The sequence below is a fragment of the Artibeus jamaicensis genome, unplaced genomic scaffold, assembly GCF_021234435.1.
Source record: "Artibeus jamaicensis isolate MK-2021 breed Jamaican fruit bat unplaced genomic scaffold, CSHL_Jam_final scaffold_537, whole genome shotgun sequence".
Lineage (NCBI taxonomy): Eukaryota > Metazoa > Chordata > Mammalia > Chiroptera > Phyllostomidae > Artibeus > Artibeus jamaicensis.
The window spans coordinates 15,171,509-15,194,598 of NW_026522047.1; the positions used below are offsets into that span (position 1 = coordinate 15,171,509).

General features: G+C 38.1%; 1 protein-coding gene across 5 annotated transcripts in view; it reads right to left on the reverse strand.

Annotated features, from left to right (window-relative positions):
* Positions 1-23,090, reverse strand: part of INPP4B (inositol polyphosphate-4-phosphatase type II B) — a 515,731-nt gene that overhangs the window by 78,096 nt on the left and 414,545 nt on the right. For all 5 annotated transcript variants that reach the window (XM_037126042.2, XM_053658182.1, XM_053658183.1 and 2 more), the window contains 2 exons: positions 16,542-16,719; positions 7,143-7,346 (listed from right to left, as the gene is read on the reverse strand). In XM_037126042.2, the coding sequence (XP_036981937.2) occupies positions 7,143-7,346; positions 16,542-16,719 (382 nt within the window). The remainder of the gene's footprint in view (positions 1-7,142; positions 7,347-16,541; positions 16,720-23,090) is intronic.

Here is a 23,090-nt window from a genome sequence, read left to right on the forward strand (position 1 = left end):
TAACCTGCTATTTAGGAATAAAAACAAATGAAGGTACAACTCTAAGAAGTATTACCACATCTTCAAATAAAAGTTAGAATAAGCTCAAACTCACAGGCAAAGTTCACCCCAATAAATGCTACATCATGCTAAAGATTTTGATTCAGTCAAAACATATTAAGTAAAGCATTTGTTTAATAATGAAATATTTCCATTGATTGACTAAGGCTTTTAATTTTAAGTTGGTAATTGGATGTTATCTGCACACCATTAGATAGTTACACAACTGGTTGAATTATAGGACATGATCAGTCAGTGTGCAACACACAACCAATCTGCAGGATCGATTTTTTATAAAACCGGAGGTACCTTAATATAACAACAGCCTGCCTGCATGTACCTAAGCATTTCTTTTAAAAACAAAATGAATTTTGGGGATTTGAAATTTTCCATTTTGGAAATAATGTCTTACTAGTCACATTAAAGTGTATTAAAGTTTAAGGGCACTTGATTTAAATGTAATCATAAAATTTTAAAGTGGGTATATGTAAGCTTGCGTACTTTCTACACATGGCCACTTCCAGATACCTGACATTAAAGCTGGCATCGTAAAAGTCAGGAAAATACCCAAGGGAGATGATGATACCCAATGTAAAACCAAGGGAAAATCATTATTACATTAACAAAAATGAAATATCTATTAAAAACACTGGTTCGAGTTGAAGGATGAACTGCTGATTCAGCAAATCTATCCATTCGCTTATTCCAACAATCACTCTGAAAAAAATGCACTGAACTAGTCTGGAAGAAACACTGCGTTGGGTGCTATAAAACGGGACTGAAGGTGAACGTGTTAACTGCACGTGGCAAAATCTAGAATTTGGCAGGACTTCATGAATATGCATGCACATAAAGATCTCATTTGGGGTTTCTCTTCTTTAATAGAACATTTGTGCATTTTAATGGACAGTCATGAACTTTGCTTAATCACCTTTTGTGGACTTGAACATCAAATAAGTATTCACAGCACATTTTTCCTGGGTGAAATGGGCCGGAGAAGTTCAGGAATGTTCCCATCCATCAAAAAAACAGATGATGGAACAATTCAGTTGTCACCCAGGGGACTGGCCTAATTCTCCCTGTCTTTGCCTGCCTTTTCTGATGGGGAGAGCAAACGCTTCTCATGGCCCTTCTTCATGAAGAGGATAACAAAACCCAACAATCTACTATGTGTGACTTAGAGAAGAAAATAAGGCTGGGACAAGGAGGATAAAACAGTTGCTTCTATTCATATTTGATGAGAAAAATCTAAAATTATTTCTGTGTAACAAGGACCTTTGTAATGGGCATATGAATAATCAAATGAAGTTAAAATTGCCACCACTGGCTCTCTGGAAGCTTCTGGAGGCCTTAACTCACCATGTTCTTAGCCTTGGTCATCTCTGATGTTCTGTATTTGTCTTGAATTTTACCACTTTCTATGTTTGGTGATAATTTGAAGATGACTTGAATAGTCATCTCTGAGTTGATTATGGAATTGGAAATTGGCGCTAAGAGGAGAGGACATAACTGGGTGTTCTGACTGGAAGAGAGAAATAAAATTCTTAAAATAATTCATGATTCTAGTATGGAAAAAGGTACCTGACATAGTGCAGAGTTATCTTAAATTTAAATATTCTGTTTCAAAATAAAAAGGTAAACAAGAATAGTAATTTGAGGGCAAATTTAAAAGTCATCTACTCTACAAGTGAGTAACAAGCAACTTCGTGTGCAAGTTCTCTGCTAACTGAGTAGATACAGCAGTGTAAACAACACTGTCTTTGCCCTGTAGGAGTTTACCAAGTTTATGAAAACACGTAAGAAGCAGACGTATAAACAATTGATTACAATTCAGTGTTTGTGAGGCTCAGTGATCATGGGATACAAAAATAATGCTTTCTTATACAAAATGTTTTGTAGTTGAATATCTCTCTCTATATAATATATATCATATATCTACATAGAGAAACTATATCTATGTATATACACATACATACATGTATATATATATACATTCTATCTATTACACAAAACTTGGAAATAAATGGTGATATTTTAGTGAACATTTCACTCATTTAGGTAACTAAACTATAAGGTGTTTCTTTAGAAATGCTAAATCATAGATCAGTATCCAGTTGTCTGTATGAACTAATTACCTCTAGAAATAAGAATGATTGATTTCCTTCTTATAGGCACAGGTCAGTGGTTTCCCAAAGTGTAATTCTAGGCTGTCAGCGAACTGAACAGAATCTCTTTTGAAAACCACTTTGCATAGGTGCCTGTGCGTTATGCATGGTCTAAATGATTTGTTTTAGTGGTCAGGTCTAAGATGGAGACAGAACTGGCAAGAGACGTTGAAAATAAAAGTCAGCACACAGTGCTTGTAGAGGAATCGGGCAAAATGTGTTTGTCCTCAACGGTCAGCAATATTTTATAACTATCTGTGGTCTCTGCTCCGCACTGTGGTGATATAAACAGTTCCATCAATGCTTCTGTCTAGATTAAGCATTCACGTTTGTTCCAGACACCGTTAGTAGAGACAGGTGTGATACCAGATGGACTGTGAGCTGTTCATAAAGAACCTACCAGAAACCGGGTTGTGTAAGTCTTACCACAAAATGCAGTATTTGGGAATATTGAGTTACAGATAAATGATATTTTTTTCAGTTTATAGATAGAACATTACTGGAATCCTGAAAAAACTAGAGGGGAAGGAAAGGAGAGAGGGAGAGAAACATCAATGACACATCCCCTCTCATTTAAGCCCTGACATAAATATTACTGTGAATCTGTACTATTGTTTTCATAATCTATAAAATTATTGAAAAATTATTATAGATTAATATGGATCATCTACTGTGTTCATGTGACACAAACATGTGATCTCAATAAGGCACAGCAAATGTTCTCTGAGCTTAAGAGTGGAAATAGAACTTCAAATTTGATTTATATTTACAACACAAAGAAAGGAATGAGTTAGGTAATTTGCATGCTGAAATGTCTGATACAGAAATGTAGTTCAACTAAAAAATGGGTTTGCAATATGGCTAAGTAATAATATGGTTTTCCTATTCTGCTCTTCGCTAGAATGAAACAGAATATAAAGGCTCAGAAGTTTATCTTTCTTTAAACAATTTTTTGAATGTGGATAGGCAGATTTAGCCACAAACCCATCAGGGTAGTAATGTTGAAATTAAATTATGTGTTATAGAGAATGGTATGATTACTGAAAGCCACAAAACTGGGTCAACTTAGTGCTTTGGGTGGATGGCATGCTTTTGTGTTTTGGACAAACTAATCTTGGAACCCCAGCTGTTGGGAGCATCTGCTGTAGAAATGGAAAAAAGAAAAGCAGCACGACATCTTTAGCAGCTACAAGCGAGTAGCCTATTTCTTTGTACAGATTGTCATGAAATCTCAATATTCCTTTGGAATTAAATTGTTTAGTAACTTTTCAGAAAAATCAACCTTTAAAGCACTCAATCATTGACAAGTAAAATTAAGCAAATAATAGGTATTTTAGTTTCAATCTCTTCCATATTGACTAGATAATTATTATCTAGATTCATGTTATCAATTTTGCCAACAAAACAAGTTGAAAAGAGGCAGCCTCATGCTGATTTAGAATTAATAGAGATTCTTTCTCATAACCTCAAAAAGAAAGATTTTTACATCTATCAGCAGAGTAAAATTCAGGAGTTATTTACTAACATGTATTTACTTTAAAAATATTTACTGTAAAAACCTAAATGTACTTGTTCATATTAGGTAATTATTAAAACCAAAGTCACTGTAAGAAATTAAATGAAACAAACAGATTTTTAAACATGAAGGTCCTTCTTATATGTCTAAATTTAACCCAACATAAGTAGTCAGATAATATTTTCATATAATATTACAGAAACCCAATTAAATTAATTTAAAACATTGAATTAATTCAAGAATTTGACTAGACCTGTGATCAGTGCCGAAACTTTTCTAACACCTAATTAACTAGAAAAGTAGTACACAAAATTGTTTCCAATTCATTAAATAGCACAATCTCCAAAGGCCTTTTCAATTAGCTACATTTTCTTTGAATTTCCACAACTTTTCAAAGCTAAATAAAGCTTTGCAAATAATGTTAAGTGGTTACAACTTTGGCGAAGTTTTTAAAGGGATTTTCATCTCTCCATAAAGAAATATTTCTAATAGAAAGTGGTTGGAAATATTTCTAATAGAAATAAGAACTCTCTCTAACAATCAAATTTGGTGATTACTGGCAAATACAGTAAAATTTTATTAGCAAGAGAGAGTTAGAACTAACTTTTCTGAGTGGGAAAGATTTTCCTTGTAATTAATTGTGGTAAATTGAGACAAAGCATTTGTATGCTTTCTAATAACAGTGGGTTCCAGAGGAAATTCAGAAATTATGTGAAAGGAGACGGAGAGATACATCTTCATTACTACTCCACTGTTTTGCCTTTGAAGAAAACCGAGGCAGCTTAAGAAACTGAGAATATAGCCCTGCATCAAGGGGGCGAGAAAATCAGGAAGCCTCTTCCCTAGCGGCAAGGCTACCAGGGTATTTCCAAGGTAGTGGTCAAGGGCAAGCCAGCAACCTTGCGGCTCCTACTGCCAACTTGTCAGCTGGCTGTTCACAGGGACTGAAATGATTTCCAATTTTTTCAAATCTTGCTAATAAGCTTCTCTACCCATGTTCTTTGGGGCTCATTTGAAACTTTAACGGTTCTCCTCAGCCCATCGCCCTGTACCTTTGTCTTTGTGGTTTTACTCTAAGGATAGAAGAAACTACATAGGTTAATATCCAGTAAATAAACAAGGAATTCATACAACTTAATAGAAAATATGTGCAGAACATCTCGGTAGACATTTTTCAAAAATAAACGTACAAATGGCCAACAGGTACACAGAAAGGTGTTCCACGTCACTAATAACCAGGGAAATGCAAACCAAAACCACAGTGTGATGTCACCTCACGTCGGTAAGAATAGCTACCATCAAAGAGACAAGAGATAACCAGTGTTGGCAAGGATGTGCAAGAAAGAGAAAACTCCTGTACTAATAGCAGGAATGTAAACTGCTTTCTCTACCATGCAAAACAGTGTGGAGGTTCCTCAAAAGAATTAAAAACAGAACTACCATATGATCTAGAAATTCCACTTCTAGTTATTTATCCAAAGAAAACAAAACACTAATTCAAAAAGATAACCAGCCAAAGGAAGGCCTGGAAGAGCTGCTTTTCCCACAGCCCTGGGAAGGAACAAACCAGGCAGAACAGGTGCTTAGTGAACCCTCTGAACAGAACAGTTCACTATAAACCTCCTCGCCTCACCCTACATTTTCCACTGTCTTCCATCTCAGCAGCCATAGGAAGGTTCTGCATATCACGTGTTGTGTCCAAGTCACATTAATGGGACCTGCCTTCTACCACCTGCATCTCTCTTGTCTGTTAACCTGTTTTTATTCACCACTGGACTCAGCTCTAGCACTGAAGGACCTACAAGTCCCCCAAATTATCTAAAGAAAAGGAAATAAGGAGGGAGGGTAGAAAAGGCACACTGCTGTATGGCAGGCAAGAGACGAGGTGTGAGGAAGGATGTGCATAACACAGTGAAAATCGTATAAATAAGATACTCAGTTCCAAAATCCTCACTTAACAGAAAATGGAAATTGTTTGTGAAAAGGTTAACACTATGTTTAATTAAATGCAATACAAGTTCTTTTCTACATCTACCCAAACTCTTAAAATTCACAGTACGCATTTTGTGGTAGACCCAGTTTTCGCATTTATCTCAAAGATGGCACTGGTCCTCATAATAAGAGAATGTAATTTGCATATCCTAAAGAAAGCAAACCCAGAGTGGTCATACTGGAATGATCCAATGCACTGGTCTGGGCCTTTCCAGGGGATGGAGTGTTACCAAACAGGTAAGTCATGTATCCCACGGCCACCCTAAGCTAAACAGGTGCTGTTATTTTCTCTTTACAGTGGAGAAAAATTGAACTTCAGAGAGGTTAAGAGGTGCAAATGCCTTGGAGCTGTAAATAAATTGCAGAAGAAGGTGAGGTAAAAGGCAGAAATATTAGATTTGCTCTTTTGAAAGTGCTTCAGAGGGAGAAGTGCAATCTTAATCAGCAACAACAAACACTTATTCAGCGTTTACCTCTCAGAACCCAGCTCTGGTGTCCCTCCGATAGAAATTTTGTCAGAAGAGAGAGTGAGCTGCACTTCACAGCCCTTCAGACAGCAATTTTTTGAGAGATCTGGGCCTTTTAAATCATGCACTCCCTGAACACCTTTAAATTTAAGTGGCAGGAAAAGTAACTGTTAACTGCTTAACATCTACTCCAGCTAGCATACTATTTTCTTCATTAAATATAGGACACAGTGGAGAGTTTCCTTCTGTGTGCGTGTGTACGTGGAGGGACCTTGGATAGTTCACAGGTGCTGACCCGGGACCCACACCCAGCACCTTCATGTCCCTCCCGTCTCATTCTGCCCGACTGCAGTTCCCAACCACGCTGCCTTGTTGTGTTTTCTCGGCTTTCCCTTTTCTCAGATGCTTTCATGTGGCCATCCTTCTGCTAACTTTAGAGCACCTGGAGTAGCATCTGCTTTTTAACATACAACCATGAACAAGAGGGGTTTTAAGAGATTCTTATGTCTGCTGCCATTTAAATGCTAATACTTTCTAAGGTCCACCCAGAACTAAAACACTGGACCGCAACATTGGAAATATTAATTGTATTCGAGTAGTGCATTGTAGACAATTTCTGACTCTTTTTTGAAAAAACATTTTTAATGGTTCATATTGCCTCGGCAATAAGTAAGAAAAAGCACTATAGAATCTGGCAATAGTGACACCTTTGCTTTGATGACATATTCTTGGTTATGTATATACAATTTATTTGACAGCAAATAAATTTTATGTCAAAGAAATGTGATCTGGAATAAAAATTCCATTTGTAATTTGCCCCTAAGGAAAAATGTGTCTTATTTATCCACAATTTGTACCATGACTGCTTTCTACCTTGTTTTGATGAAAAGCAGCGATTCCTATCATATGACTTCATTCCTTAGGACTGAGCACCCGGAGGCAAGTGATGTGGAAGGAACTTACCCACTCTTCCTCGTCATAGTCGGAGTGATGGGGTATGGAGTCCTGCCTTCTCACTGGTGAGGACGGACCCTGGGGACAGCCCTCCTCTGCGCTGTTCTTAGGAGAGGGTGGCTTTGTGAGGACACCTCCAGGCCTGGCAGTGTAAAGTGCTAACAGAGCGCTTCTGACCAGCTGATCCTTGAAGGCATGCACAAACAGCTCTGTCTGGAAAGAAACCCACACGGGTTAGAAACATCAGGGTAGGCATCTCAGCACAGGGCCATGAAAAGGTCAACTGCAGATCTTTTGGCACTGAGAGGGTGTGGATGGTGGGAAAAGTACACACAACAGAGAGAAAATGATTCATGGTGATGATAGAACTTAGTTCAGTTCGGGGATGTTGCCAAGGCCTTGGGTCCTGCTCTAAAAATTGATGCTGAGGTTCTATGTGCACTATACCCGCCATCTGTCTCTTCGCTTTTAGTGCCACGTCCTGTCTTCAGAGATGAATTTCACTGGGGATAACCATTTGAACACCATCTACCTTTCAAGAAATGCCAAATAGACCTTAAAAAGGTAGCCAGACTATGGATATTCGATATTTTAAAGAGTTAAAGGCTAAACCAAGGCAAGCCTTTGACACATAGTAGAGGCAGGAGACTTTTTAGTAACATGGACAGATTTCCAGAGTAGAGATGGCTTAGGCAGTCTTCCCCTGAAATCATTTGGCTTTTATTCCTTATTATTGCCCCCTAAGTCTCCTCCACCCAATGGTTTCAGTAATGCTCAGTATTAACAAGGTTACTGTAAAACCTGCCATAGCAGAGTCTACGAGCTGATGGTCAATACCTAGTACATGCTGGTGTAATGACAGCTTCCCAACAAGAACTTCACAGCTGTGCTTCTCAACTTCCCAATGAAATGTTGACTAGCTTCACCCCATAGTATACTGGAGAGGGCAGTAATTGATTTTCTATATTATAGTACTCTTAACATGCACATGCTCTAGCAATGTGATCACAGAGGAGAGAAGTAACTAAACATTGACCCACATTGGACTCATATTTATACTATGTAATCTCTTAGAATGGATTCTTTAACTCATAGCATTGTTTTTGATAATAGTGTGTCTAACCACTATTCAGTGAGACACTCTTGGATATGTAATGCTGACTTTGCTATAGCTGTTACTCTGGGTAACCCTTCATTGGTGCCTTCTCAATGCGTACTCAATACTGCCATGCCTAACTGATGGTTACTAAAATGTCTCTAACTCTCCTGTTGCAATAACTCCCCAAACAATAAAAAAAAGTTAAAAAAAGGAACAAAACAAGGGGTTAATAAGATGATGTCATTATCTGCATAGCTCCTCTTTGCAATAGATGAAGAAGTTCTAGAACTGGAAGGGACCTTAAAGTGGACCTCTTCATTAACAGATAAGGACACTAAGAAACAAGTGTGGTGACCTGCCCAAGGCAGACTGCCTTTTGGCAGCACAAATGGAGCAGATCCAAAGTTTCTAACAAATTCAATAGCTTTTCCCCTTACTCCACACCACCTACCAGCCACTGTCAACCTAGAGGTTTCCGTCCTTCCCCTTCATCCCAACCCAAACTTCCCAAGTGCTTTGAACAGCTACCAGCTCTCAAAAATTAGTATGTCCACAACTATCTACATAACGATCTTCACTGCTCAACTTTATTGGATGTTTGAAACACTCCTTCAATCTACTAGTCCCGTTGAAGGTACTTTACAGGTAAGTAGTAAAAAAAAAAAGATTATATAAGAATAAAATGTTGGACAATATTTTGATAGTAAACTAGAAAATAAAAAATAAAAAACACCTTTTTATCTTAAAAAACATAAAAAATGTTATACTTGACTGTATTCAAACAATTCAGTATAGTTATAGCAAAATGGGGGCATTTGTTTTTACATAATTTTCCATATAGCATAGATGTGTGCATCAAAGTAAATATAAATATAAAAAATGTGAATTTACTTCCATTCAGCTTAATGAAACTATTTCTCTGTTGATAGTTTAAATAAAATCTTTTGATTTATTTTTAGAGCAAAACAGCTTGCTCTCTTTGAATTCCTGCTACTATAGCTCTAGTCTCCATAACTCTCACATAATTACCATGGGGCTGAATATCTATTCACAGGCAGTGAAGTCTTGTTTGGTTCTTATAAGTGCAATCATTTTCTTCCTATAGCATGAATACACAGAGAGATTCCACTTCATTTATTGAAGTCTCATCTGGGTTCATTTATCACGAAGATGTGGAAGATAATACAGTACATTCTCACAGTTTTACAACCCTGAAGTTTGGGGCTAAAATATAATATAATATACAAAATATAATATGCACAAAATCTTAAGCAAATACAATAACAGCTGATCTTTAAATTTGTTTTTATAGTGAAAAATTTATCTGATTCCTGGGAAACTCTTAGATCACCAAGATCCTGTACATAGAGTGGCATTCTGTTAGCAAATAGAAGATACTCTATCCACGTTACCTGGACAAAATTGTAATTCTCTTGAGCAACATGACTTAGTAAAGATAGACCAATGTAGACCCTGATGACTTGCAGTCAGCTAAATCAGCTTGAAGAAACTCATATAGTCAGTCTATCCCAATATGCCTGTGTTTTGTTTTTCTTACAAATGAGATGACACTGGGGAGCCAAAGTCACGGCTAGAAGGGGGCCGTGTCTCTGAGTTGCTCATTGACTTGGATTTCTGAAAACCCTCTCCTTTCCTGACTTAGCTCATGCTACACTAAATGAAAAAAAAAAGAAAGAAAGGTTGTCTCAATGTTATTGCAAGGGTAGGCAAAACAATTCATTTAAAATATTGTTTTAACAATATACTAAAAAAGCATGAACTTAAGCAAAGGCGAAACTATTTAATTTATTTGATATTCAAAAAGAAAGAAATGTTATTTGAAAAATGAAATGGTTTTTTGCCTTACTGACATTTCTCCAATTCATATTTATATATATGTATTATATATACTATACATGTACTATATAATATATATATTCTTCAAAATAATTTACAGAATTATCCACAAGTATAAAATTACTAAAATTTACTTCTAGGAATAAACTTGCTAGTTTCCTGACTATAAGGGCAGAGGACTAGTTAGGCCTCTTTTTAACTAGTGATCTCAACAAATTAAAAGAAAGTCCCATTCTATTTAGAATGACCTTATTGTTACTGAAAACACTCAAAGCTACGTGTAATCCCACCTGCAACATGGAATTAGCCTTGGCATGAACAATCATTTTAGTTGCCATATATATGGGAGGAAATCATCCTGTTTACATTTAAATTTGATATGCTTTCATTGTTTCACAGGGCAATAGTTCTGCATTCTGACATTAGTGCTTTGATTGTGTTTACACATATCACACAACATTTCTTAAAGGAAAGAACCTTGAACTTTTGGCCAAGAGTGTTACCTGACATCTGGGCAGCCCATGGAAATTAGTTACTTGGCCTTGGATAAATGACAAAACCACTTTTCTCCAGTTTGTACGACGTAACAACTGCCTGTGAAACCTACAGGAGTTCACTGTAAACTGTAAAGTGAACACTTCTATTTAGACTTCTTCTCTTGACTGACCTTTTTTCAGTTTTCTCTGTTGATTTATAATCCCCTGCCTATTCAGCGATCCTAAAGAACCTTAAACTACTTTCTTGAAAGCTTTTTTTCCCCCAATTGGTGATGTAACTCCTTCCATAACTTCAACTATCACTTGTTTGTCAAGGTCTTTACAATCCGTCTCCACTCACCTCCTTAACCAGCCCCGTCAGCTCTTTCCACCTCAAAGTCTGTTGGGTTTCGAAGTCTGATCTCAAGAGTTTTTTTAAAAAAATAAATGGGTTCTCCATTTTTCTATCTGAGTGATATCGTTCCAATTCAGCAACTCAGAGTCCAAACAGCTGGATCATTGTCATTAATATTTATCTTCTGGATTACTCACCACTTTCTATTAGTTATATCTTTTCCATAAATTCAAAGATTGACCTTTATTTTATATTCCCACAGCTAATCCCAGTTAAGATCCTTTCTACAATCCATGTGGATACTTTCCTTAGTTTCCTTACCAGTTGATTTACTTTAACTTTTCTCTTTTTTTTCAGCCTTTTTCCAAGGCCATCAATATTAAAACGTAGACTTCATAGTCCCAGCTCAGAACCGATGAATCAGAAGTCGTTTTTTAGCAAGCTCCCCAAGAAGACTGCTGATATTCCGTGATGCTCAGTGATTCAAATCTTCTGTCTCAGCTCAGCCTGTTTCTTGCTATTGAAAATGATCTTCACAAAGTCTGCCTCCAGTTCTTCTACACTCAATAGCCTTCTCAGAGTCTACAGAATAGGCTTTCTCTTGGGTAACTATGTGTGAGATCACTAGATCCTATTGCTTTTTTTTTTTTTGCTTTATGAGACACCATTGAACTGTTTAGTAAAGTATGCACATAGCCGTGTACATGTTAGTGATACATGAGAGTTCTAGTTCATTCCATATCCTCCCCAACTCTTCCCATGCTGAGCCTTTCTGACTTAAGCTTTAGAGTAGGTGGTTAGTGGTATCTCATTTTAGTTTACATTTACATTTCTTTTAAAAATCCTGAGTTAACTTTTAAAGTAAAGTGCCTTTTTCCCCATCATTAAGTACAATAGAAGGCTTTGGTATATTATGCTAACATTGAAAGGATACAAGATTTAAAATGTGTGAGATTTTTCTCAAATATTCTGTGAGTATAGCCTCTAATATTTGTGACAACATCCTTTTTGTTGTTATTGTTCATCATTTCACATTCCATTCTTTTTGATTCTTACATTGTAAAGGTTCAGAACCATGTCTACGTAGCATTAGTCCTATAGTGTTGAGCAGCACATCTCACACACTTAGGTGCTCAGTGTTGCTTTATGATGAGCAGGATAATAATGAGCATCTGAACGAGGTTTATTAATCTCTGTGGAATGAAGAATGCAACGGGCATTTGAAACTAATGTCACACATATACCTTAGCTATGACAGACAGTTCTACCTTTTTTACATTTAGGCCCTTATTTTTTCAGTCTGGATTTTCTTATATTAGTTTTCCCTCTCTCTTTGTCCATATAGCATTGCATAATTTTAATCTAGGGAAAATGCATTTTTATTCTACTTGATTATAAACCTTTTGTATCTTATGTTAAAATGTGGCCTGTGCTTTGTCTATTGAAATGATTCATATAAACTCAGCTGTGTTTTGTTATGATCCTGTATCATAAGGAGCTAGCATAGGGACTTGAGCCTGGGCTCTACAAATACCAAGTGGTCAGCAAGCCAAGTTAAGACCTGGTGGCCAGAAAGAACACCAGGTAAGCTGATAGCAGGAAAGTCACCACCTCTCCATTCCCTTCTCAAAAACAACAGAAGTAGCTGATTTTACCTCCCTTCTTGCTGTCTGCTTCCTTGTAGATGTTGAAACTACTGACCCACATGGGCAGTTGACCAAGGCCTGTCCTTTATATGACCTTCCTAGAGTGACAGTAATAAGAAGTCTGCTATCTCACCCCCACTACACAGGGGCAACTAGAAAATGAAGTCACCGGATCTTGAAATGAAAAATTCTGCAAGCTTGCCACTTTCAAAAAGCCCACATTTTCTTGCACACCTGCCTTGTCCTCAGTTTATAAAAGCGGCCAAGCATAGCCAGCCCCTCAGCCAGTTTGGAGGCCCTTCCTCTCCTCTGTGCCATCTCCCCTGTGCTCCAGCATAAGCTTAATAAAATCTGCCTGGAAATTTCTCTGGGGCTACCTCTCTACTTCTGTCTTGGGGAACCCAAGAATCCCAATCCCAGTAACAATATTAAATAATTTCTTTAATAGTTTCACAAACTAATATGCAGCAAACAAACCCAGTTATACGCCAGAAAGTACTAAAAAATAAAGTATTAGAACAATGTAATTGAGTTTGTGCACATTAGGGCATAAAACATTTATAGACAGATTTTATTCCCATGAAACTTCAGTTCTGTCCTTCCACCACTACTTCCCTACTTGTTTCCTTAGGTCTATATGCAGTGTCTATCTTAGCACACATGGGGCATTTGACAATGAACCATAATGGTCAGCTCATAGAATTGGGAGCCAGACTTACAAGGCAGGTGATTTTGGGCTTATTACATATACTTCTGTATCTCAATTTCCTGTATCGTATAAAATGAGGATATTAAAAGTACCTACTTCATGGATTAGGAAGATTAAATGTTAAAAATTTTAGTACCCACCTCATCACTTAATGAAAATTTAAGACCTTTTAACAGTATATCAGAGTTAGTAAACTTCCAAACTAGCTATTACCATTATCATCATTGGCAACAGAACTATTAGCATTAAGAAGCTTGATTTTCTTGGGAAGAACAGGCCCGTGTCTTAATCCATTTTATGCCTTCACTGCAGGGACAGTGACTGGAAAATAGTACAAATTCAATACATATTTTTAGTTTTTATAAACTGTGTGTTTTTGTTTGTTTCTTCCACCAACAGACACTTAGAGGGATAGAATTTTCCTGGGACCTTTTGCCCTGTGGCTTGGCTGTCGGCAGCAGTAGAGATCATTTGCATTGCCTTTGGATCCACAAAACATGCCTGCTCTGGGACTCTCTGAATACGACCTGTTAGCCAGCTGGGATCTCTGTTGCCCCTTGCTCTCCCCCCTACCCAACTCTGAGTATATATTGGGCTGATGCACCCATGGCTGTCATCTCCAGATGCAATGTGTTTCCTGAGAGGAGAGATGCCATCTCATTACACCGTAACTGAATGCCTCCTTCCCCAGCACCCACGGGCTTTCCTCCGCCTTCCCCAGTCCTCCGTCTACCACAGTGAGCTCTCGCATGTCCGGCTGCTCAAAGGCTGTACAACCTTTAGAGTTCTATGATAAGTTTGAACACAGACAATTCCTATTATGTATTAAATATCCTGTAGAAGTGAGTTCCTAAGGAAACAGCTCAAGCATTTATTGTCTAAACATACCAGTTCAGATTCAATAAAAGGAACAAGGAACTATTGACAAAGAAAGGACTTTTATTCTCTAGCCCTCACTTTGCAAGATCCTGATCTCAAAAACAAAATGCTTTAAGCTAAATTTTGCTTGTATTAAATTATATTAAAGTTTAACATGGCACTAAAAACATTTGTCTTCTATGCTAGATTTGTGGATCATGCTTTATTCATTTTTTTCCATTTTTAAGAAGTGTTTATTAGGCCATCGCTAGGAAAAAATAAAACAGTCTTGGGGCATGGAGCCCGAACCACCAGCACCATGGCCAGAAAGAATGACTCATACTTCACTTTAAACCATGAGATACCTATTGTCCTTATAGACTATGCAAAACTCTGTTAACTTGGGTAATTCTTTGAAATTCCAGCCATGCATTCTTCAAAAAAAAAAATGCATGGCTTGCAAACTTTAAAAGATCCTCCTGATTTTAAGGGCTGACAGATTTATTAATAGCTGAAACTTGTCTACTCAGTAGAAAAATATGAGGAAAAAGTCGGAGCAATGCTGAATTAAAGGAGAAAATACCTGCCCTGTTTCCCCACCCAAATCACTGCAGCAGGTTGTAAATGATGCGGGAAATGACAAGCCCCCACCCCACGCACAGGAAGAGTATAAATTCTGCTCTGTGATCACTGCCGTGGTGTGCTACTCACTAACTTTCCCTGCTCAGGTAAATCCAGAAAACCTCACCTCCGTCTGCAAATTCGAAAAAGAACTGAACCAAAAATGAAATTATATTATTTTACTCTACATAATGCTCTCTTCATTTTTTCCCCAGTTTTTCCTGGCCATAACCTATTATTGACCATTAGCTAGATTTATTGACTATCAGAATATTTAAGTGTTGCAGAAGAGTTTGTCTAAAATTTTCTTGTACTTTTAAAAACTAAAGTGTCAGAACCTGTGTATGACATAGAGGGTTCCAGACCATTTCCTCCCTTCTTGGTTTCTGCCTCCTGCGGCACGGACTAGAAACTCCCTCCAGAAGCTATCTAGTCACCCAAACACAAACACAAACCTGGTGTGACTTGACTGGAGCTGCGTGATTTTGCACATTTTTTAACTTTTCAGAGTTTCATTATTTGCCTTTGTGAAATGGAAATAATAGATATCCTCCACTTGAAGATTAAATGAAATAGCATCAGTCTTGAAGCCTCTAGCACAATATTTGACAAAGTCACTACTTGTAAGATTTGGGTCAATTTTTCTTCCCCTGTCATGATGGAGGAGAGAAGGAAGGCTGCATTTTGAACTGGCAGTCTTGGGTTTTGATATTTGACTTTTCAATTTATTAGATAATTTACTTGACCTTGCTGAATAGGTATTAGCTAAATTTTAATAAACACAGATATTAGTTTTATCCTATGAGAAACTAGATAATAATGTACACTCTAAATGAAAATGTATTATTATTATAAATTAGCATATCTGAATAAAAAATATAGAGAGATAGGATCCAGGTTTCCATGAATCTATTCTTCAGGGATGTGAAGAACTGCACTCTTATTTTATTGTAAAATAAAACCAGAAGGATTTTCTTTGGTCCATCTCTTCAAGGGCATATGTATTGAAAGTGCCTCATGATAAATTGTGAGGTGCCCTTAGATTGCAGAGGTTAAGAACGGATGTATTGGAACTGGACATCAGGACACCTGATCTTGCATTTAAAATCAAGCAACAATGTTGCCTTTTTTATCCTGGTTCTCTCTACGTCATTCAGGTGTCCTAATTAGCTATGGAGGTTGATGGTAAGTGCCTGCCCAACGCCAGACTACCTTTCCTCTCTGCACGTAAGGTGTTGAGTCACCTTCGGGAAAATTGGCACTGAGGTCCCCCTGCATTTCAGACAGTAATTAATATTTTGTATCTTCTCCCAGTAGATAATGTTGAAAGTGAATCAGGCAGAGAAATCATCCCATGCCACTCTTAAGAATCCACATCCAACGCCTGCTTTCAAATGAAGTGACATTCCTATTCAAATGTATAGTTTCACATGCAAAAAAATTAGGTGATCACCAGAGGAAAATAAAGTAATCTTCAAAACCTAATTTAATTCATTCTCTAAAACCATAAATGAAAGATAATACAGGATGTCGAGGAAAAGAAAAAAATATATACCCACCAATAACGGGTTTCATGTCCTACTAGGGAAAAACATAGCACTCAGGAAGATTTGAAAAGAGAACAAGGCCAGCTCAGTTTGATCCTATGGCAGGACTTGGAAGCTCACGTTTTAACATTGTCTGTTTTACATTTCCAGGTTCCAGGAAAGGCCAGGTATGCACAAAGCAACAGCGATGGGGATTTGGGCATTTCATTTCCCCCACTGCAGGGATGGTTTGGATCTTACTTTTTCGGAAAGCATCTTTAAAGAATTCTTCAGGCTGTCTGGAGAACGCTGGCTTGCAGAATCAAGCAGGAGGTCTGCATGGGTTGCTATCAGAGGCTGCAGTTGATTGATGTTGCTGAGAACTTCCTTTGCTTTGGCTGTGTTTTCAGGTGAATAGTAAATAAACTGGTACCCAGTACTGCAACACAAGGGCAGAGGCAAGTTACACACTGAGCAGAAAGAATGTTCAGCCCTTACTATCATGTGGCAAATGATAAACGTAAGTCCACATATCTTGAGTTCTTAATGAACACATAAGAACTACTCTAAGAGATTCTTTCAATGTCCCAAGGGATTTTTTAAAGTAAAATGACCAAGATATTTTTTAAGATTAGGTAAAATAAATCCAGTCCTTATTCAACCACTAAGAATGTTCTTTACAATTACATATGTCAAGTATTGAAAATCAAAACAAATTAGTATTAGGGCTAATTTGTTCAGGACACAGAGCACAGAGGGAAAAGGCTGAGCCTTACATTCGGTGAAATCCAAATGAAAATTGAGCTCTGGTACTTACTAGCTGGGTGACCTTGAGCAGCCTTCTATTTCCTGATGAGGGAGGTAGGAATAATTATCCAAATAATTATTTATAATGATAAGAGGTGGGTAGGATTGGTGATCATTCATGTGAAGTGCCTAAAAGAGTGCTCGACAGAGAGCAAGCATCCAATTACCACTACCTATTTTCTCCCCCATGATACTTAGGGCGAGAGAGCACATATTAATAGCAGAGAAAGGAAATTAATGCCAAGTGGGCATATGGAGAATTTTATTGGATAGGAAAATGGCATTTCTAGCAGAAAAAATGTCTTTATGCTATTATTTCATCACTTTTTTTGTTCCTTGCAGTTTTTAATTTGAGTTATGAAAAAATCTAAAATTGATTGCTAGTTAAAGCATTGCTGACTTTTATAACCATCATCTAGGAATTGGCCAAGCGTGGTATGGCGGCAAGGATTCCGTGGAGGGAAGAAATCTTTGGCCAGCTTCATTAGGAAAGATAAAGGAGGCATTCCAGCAGGGAAAGGAATAAAATAGCAAAACACCAGCCACCAAGAGAGAGAAGTAACTTTTGGTACATCTGCACGGTTGGTGCAAAGCTCGCTTACATCTCTTTACATCCAACTGCCAAAGCACGTTTCACAGTATCTTGCAAACGATGTTGAGTATTAGTGAATATTTTCTCATACATTTACCAGATAAGTAATAAAAATTCCCATCATCCCATTTCTTATTTTGAAACATTAGAATCCAATAAGAAAAATTTGCATTTAGGAAGCATTCTCCCTTTCTCCTGACTCCAATGATTTTCGGGGGAAAGTATCACTTTCTTCAGGGAGACAACATTCTTTCGCAAACATTTAATGAATATCCCTATGGTGCTACTTATTTAATTTCTTCTTGCACAATGATTAAAAGGAATGTGCTTGGCTGCTTGAACTCTTCATGAGACATGACAAGAAGTCAATGAGGTGCACAGGTTTATGCAGAAAACACATTGCTAGAATGTGACACTTAAGAGAATTCGCTCTCAATTTTGTAAGTGACTTAAATTTCAGGAGCAGAAGCTTAAACAGAAAACATACCTTAACTACTTGGTATATATATTTTAATGCAAATTAAGGCACTAGACAAATAACAATGGCGAAGCGGAGAAAGAAAATAGTGTCCATGACAATTATCTAGGTTTCTTTCTGGCTCCTGGGATCTTAGGCAGGAGCCTACTAAGGCCTTAAACAGAAATCATGAACTGGGATGTCCGCCTGTTCATCTGTACTCGGACTGTATACAAAGTTTAATCCACGCAGCCTGCAGTAAACCAAGCAACCCCACGCTGTCTTTGTAAAGACGATGATTACCTGAAGGTACTGATGGGCCCCCAGGCTGGGGTTGGTGTTCAATGCCCAACAGCCCCGACAGCAGGGCGGGGGTCTTGACTGCAGACCTGCCCCGGAGAGCAGTGTGTAGTCGTCACAGGTGGGCCCTTCTCACTGATGTGCTCTTCTGTCATTCTAATTTGCTCTCTGGTGTCATCCTCTGGGTCCTGGCAGGCCTCCCAAGTGGCTCAGCTCTTATCTGGAAAGTCAGCCTTCTCAAGGCCGTGGGTGGTCTTCCACTTCTCTCTTTCCACACCTGTCCCCATTTTGCCAGTGTCCTCCCTGGCCTCCCACACTCATTCCCACGCATCCTCTTAGAGTCCCGTCGCCACTGCCTCCTTTTCTCCTCGTACCACGCTGTCCTGGCAATCCACTGCTACTTTATTCCTGACATTATCTACTCGCATTATTATCTTCTATGTATTTCTTACTCTGACAGCTCCCTTAGCATCTCCTCTCCATTTGAACCTAATGCACGCATGTTCAAGATTTATTTCTCATATGTTCTTAGGGTGAGCTCTGAGTGTTTATCTTTAAAAATGCAGATGCCATGACAATGCTGTCATGGGCCATCAGTATAACTCCTGGCCTGTCTCCTGAGTCGGTCTCTGGTGGAGCAGACTTAGGTAGCAGCCTTCAGCCCTCCTGATTAGGTCTTTTAATGATGCGTGACTTATCTAGTGAGGCTGAAAGATTCATTTTCCACAATAAAAGCCAAAGTTGGTGTCCAAGATGAAATAGTATGGTGTGGAAAAAAATCACCACCACAAAATAACTTTAAGTCTACATAAATTTCATCTACCTATTCAGTGCCTTACTTCTTAAACATGTCATATATTTTAACAGTTATAGCTTCTTAAATGGAAAGTTATGAGTATAATTTAATTATTGAGATAAAAAGAATATAGCTGAACTCTGTTTTATAGTGGTCTGAAATTTAAACTGAATGCAAACACTTGAATTAACTATCAATCAGAAGAAAACCAGAAGAACAAAATATTTTATAGGGTGTAAATAATATAGCAAAGCCTAGATAATGGAAAATTGAAATTGGTTTTATAATCATTTTCCACTGGTGAAACAATTGCTGTGTATATATGTGAATACATACATTTTAATTTCATTTAGATTTATTTACTTCTTTAATATCACTTAATTAGAATACACACACCCTTACTCACCTCCATGTGTGTGTCTGTTGTTACTGGGGTGTCATAGTGTGGAGATATAAAGAAAAATAAAGCACACAGTGAAATAACATTCACATTCATGTACTCTGATTGCCACCAAAATACAATGATAACAAAGACTGTGTTCCGTCCGGCGTCTGTACTGCACTGCAGGCACTTTTTGCTGGTCTCCTTGAGCCCGTATGGGTTGGCTTGCTCCAGGGCTCAGCCCTTGGAACTCTTTCCTTTTTCATCCCTTCTTCTTTTTTAAATCTGGTGTCCTTCCTAAATAGTCTCATTTAATCTTGTGGTTTAAATCCCTCAGTTGTGCTAATGATCCCCAAAGTCACATGTCTAACCTAGACCTTTCTCCTGAACTCCAGTTACAAAGAAAAGCCCCCTGATGCGCCCTGGAACCACGGGAGGCCCTGTGTTGGCCGAGAGGCCAGTTGAGGGGCATGTCCTACAAGGTCCCGCGCTTGCATGGCAGCTGGCTGGTGGATCAGGCCAACCTTTCTGAAGAAGACCCAGGGGTCATTCAATTTGGACACATTTGGGACTATAAGCGCATAGAAATGGATCAGGTTCTGTACAGCATAGCAGAGAAGCTTAAATACAGTGGAGTTGTTTCTCGTGTGGAAATTACATTAGTCCCTGGCCTCACAGGGTTTAGCAATGTGCTTCAGGAACTTGTGGAAGAAAAAACAACTGTAAGAACAACACCCTAATCTTTGTGCTTTTCCCCAAACATCCTTCCTAATTTTATATATTTATTTATTGTTTGTTTGTTTAAAATAAGCACTGGAGGAATAAAGCATTTGTTTTGTTTACATCCTATGGATTCCACTCATGTAAGTAAATGAGTTACATGTTCTAAGCCTAAATTGATGTTTATCTTTGAAACTACTCATTTAAAAAATATTGGTTTCATGTTGACTTAGAATCAGCATTTTTGAACACGGCTTGATTCAGCCACTTTTTAGCTCTGTGACAAGTGGTGCCATTAAGAGGGGAAAACCTAAAATTCATTTCAGTTCACTTTGCCCTCCAGGGGAATTTGCCTATTGGCTCCGACTGCAGGGGCTCCTCCTGCCTCACGTTTTCGACTGTAAACCCTCATCTGCAGTTTCTTGACCAATGAGACTGCTTGTCTATATTTACATCCTTTCTTTAGCCCTGTCCTTACCCCCGAAAAGTTTCCCAGGCACAGTTATGTGACCTTTAAATAAACACAGCCTCATGTATTTTCACTTCCATTGCCTATTCCTGCTTTATGCCCAAATCCACTTGCCCTGATTTCCTTTGCCAACATCCAAGGGGCTGGTCAGTTCCATTTCTCCTGGTCCGGGGACTATTATTTTCATGCTCACTCCCGTAGGAAAATGTGATGGAGGAACACGCAAGCCAGGTCTTCCAATTGCTCCCTGTAAAATATTTCCCAACTCCATCCTGGACTGTCCATTCATGTGCCTAATCAAAGTATAGAGTAAAGTAAGGGGAACAAGAGAAACCATTTCCAGATACATCGCAGAAACAAATGTTCCCCTTCTGGGGTGATGGAAATGCCGTAAAACTGGATTGTGATGAGAACTGCATGGCTCTATCAATTTATGAAAAATCGTTGGATTGTACACTTAAAGTAGGTCAAGGGTACGGCATACAAATTACCTCACTACCAAGGCACAGAATGGGTCGGTGGTTGCCAGAGGGTGAAGGGAGAAAAACAGGGAGATGTTGGCTAAGGGGGACAAAGTTTGAGTTATGCAGATGTGTCAGTTCTGGGGAACTGATGTGTGACGTGGTGGCTATAGTTCATAATGCTGCATTGTGTGCTTACAATTGGCTAAGAGGGTACATCTTAAGGGTTCTCACCACAAAAACAAAGAAAGCTTAATTAACTTGATTATTTCACAATGTGTGCATGTATAAAATATCAAGTTATAGAACCTGAATATATGAAATTTTTATTTGTCAATTACACCTCAATAAGGCTGGTGAAAAATAAAAGTGAATGTTCTCAGCCTAGGATATTACAGTGCTGGTGATTATGATTCTGGGATGGGAATACAGAAAAACAGAAGGTATAATGAGGGAGTCATTTTATTTTTTCCTGTTAAATCTGATAATGTTTTTTGAAGGGTCGCTAATAAAGCCAGTCATTTATACTGTAGAATTAAGACTAATAATGCGAATCAATCTTTCTCTAGCTCTCTCTTTCCTTTCTCACATTTTAATAGCTAATACATATTGGGTATGTACCACAGACCTGGCACTACGCTAAATTATTTTCAGGGATTAATCTCTGAAGAACAGATTTTATCCCATGATACACATATGGCCATTGAAGTCTGGTGGATTGAGCAACCTGGCCTGGATGGCATAGACGGAAGAACCAGGGTTCAAAACCAGGTCTTTATTATTACACGCCTGACCCTTCATTACGTTTTACAATATCATGGACATGGCAGTGACCCATTTTACATTTGGAAAAGTTATAATATGAACACTAACACAGGAAACATCTTTTCTTTAGTAACATAATGGTAGAAACAGCCAATGAATAGTAAAATAATATGTAATTTTTAAAGCACTCATCTTATTCAAACAAAGCTCTATATTACAACACAGCTTTAACTAAAATAAGAATTTGAAGATCATCTCACAAGTAAATTGCTCTCAACAAATAGCTCCCAGCGGCTGTGTTGTCCATGCACTGAGGGAAGTGAAAGGCCAGCGGCAGCCAGCAAGGTAAGCAGGGGGTGAACATAAGGACACTGTTCCTCTACAGGCCATAGATGGGGATTCTGGCAGAGCAGGAGAAAGGGAGAGACCTGTTTGCCTCATCACGATCCCCCAGGACCTTGCCAGCCTCAGGCTCTACACTCTTGTGTGCATATTTATCCTTCAGGGCAGCTGTAGATGTGGGGCTTGCGTAGTAACCACTCAGCACTATAGCTCCTTACGCTCCCAGCTCAGACAGAGGTTTAAAAGTAGTAGCAGGAAAATGGAGACCACTGTATCTGAACAGCAATTAAAAATGCAAATAAAATAAAATAAAAGTAGTGTAAAAGGATGTCATATGCATCCACCTTTTCTAGGCGTTTGCAGTCGGAAATTTTTTCCATGTAACCTACTTCCCATATTGGCTGGGAGGGGCAAAAGGGTTTTACAGAGCCATTTCTCTCAGTCTACAACTAGGTGAAAAGGAGATGAAAAACAAAACTATCCTAAAAGAAATACGACTTCGCGCATATCCATCTGTCCCACTCAAAAATAAACATATTACCCTTTTTTCTTTTGAAAACATATTATTCTTTCTCTTTTCACCTTCTTGACATTTAATTTCTTCTTTATACTTGAAATGCTCTAGTGGAAAATGATTCTACATTATAGTAAACTGTTCGAATGATATGACACACAGAATCCTTTGCATGTGCATGTGCGTGTGTGTGCAAATAGAAATA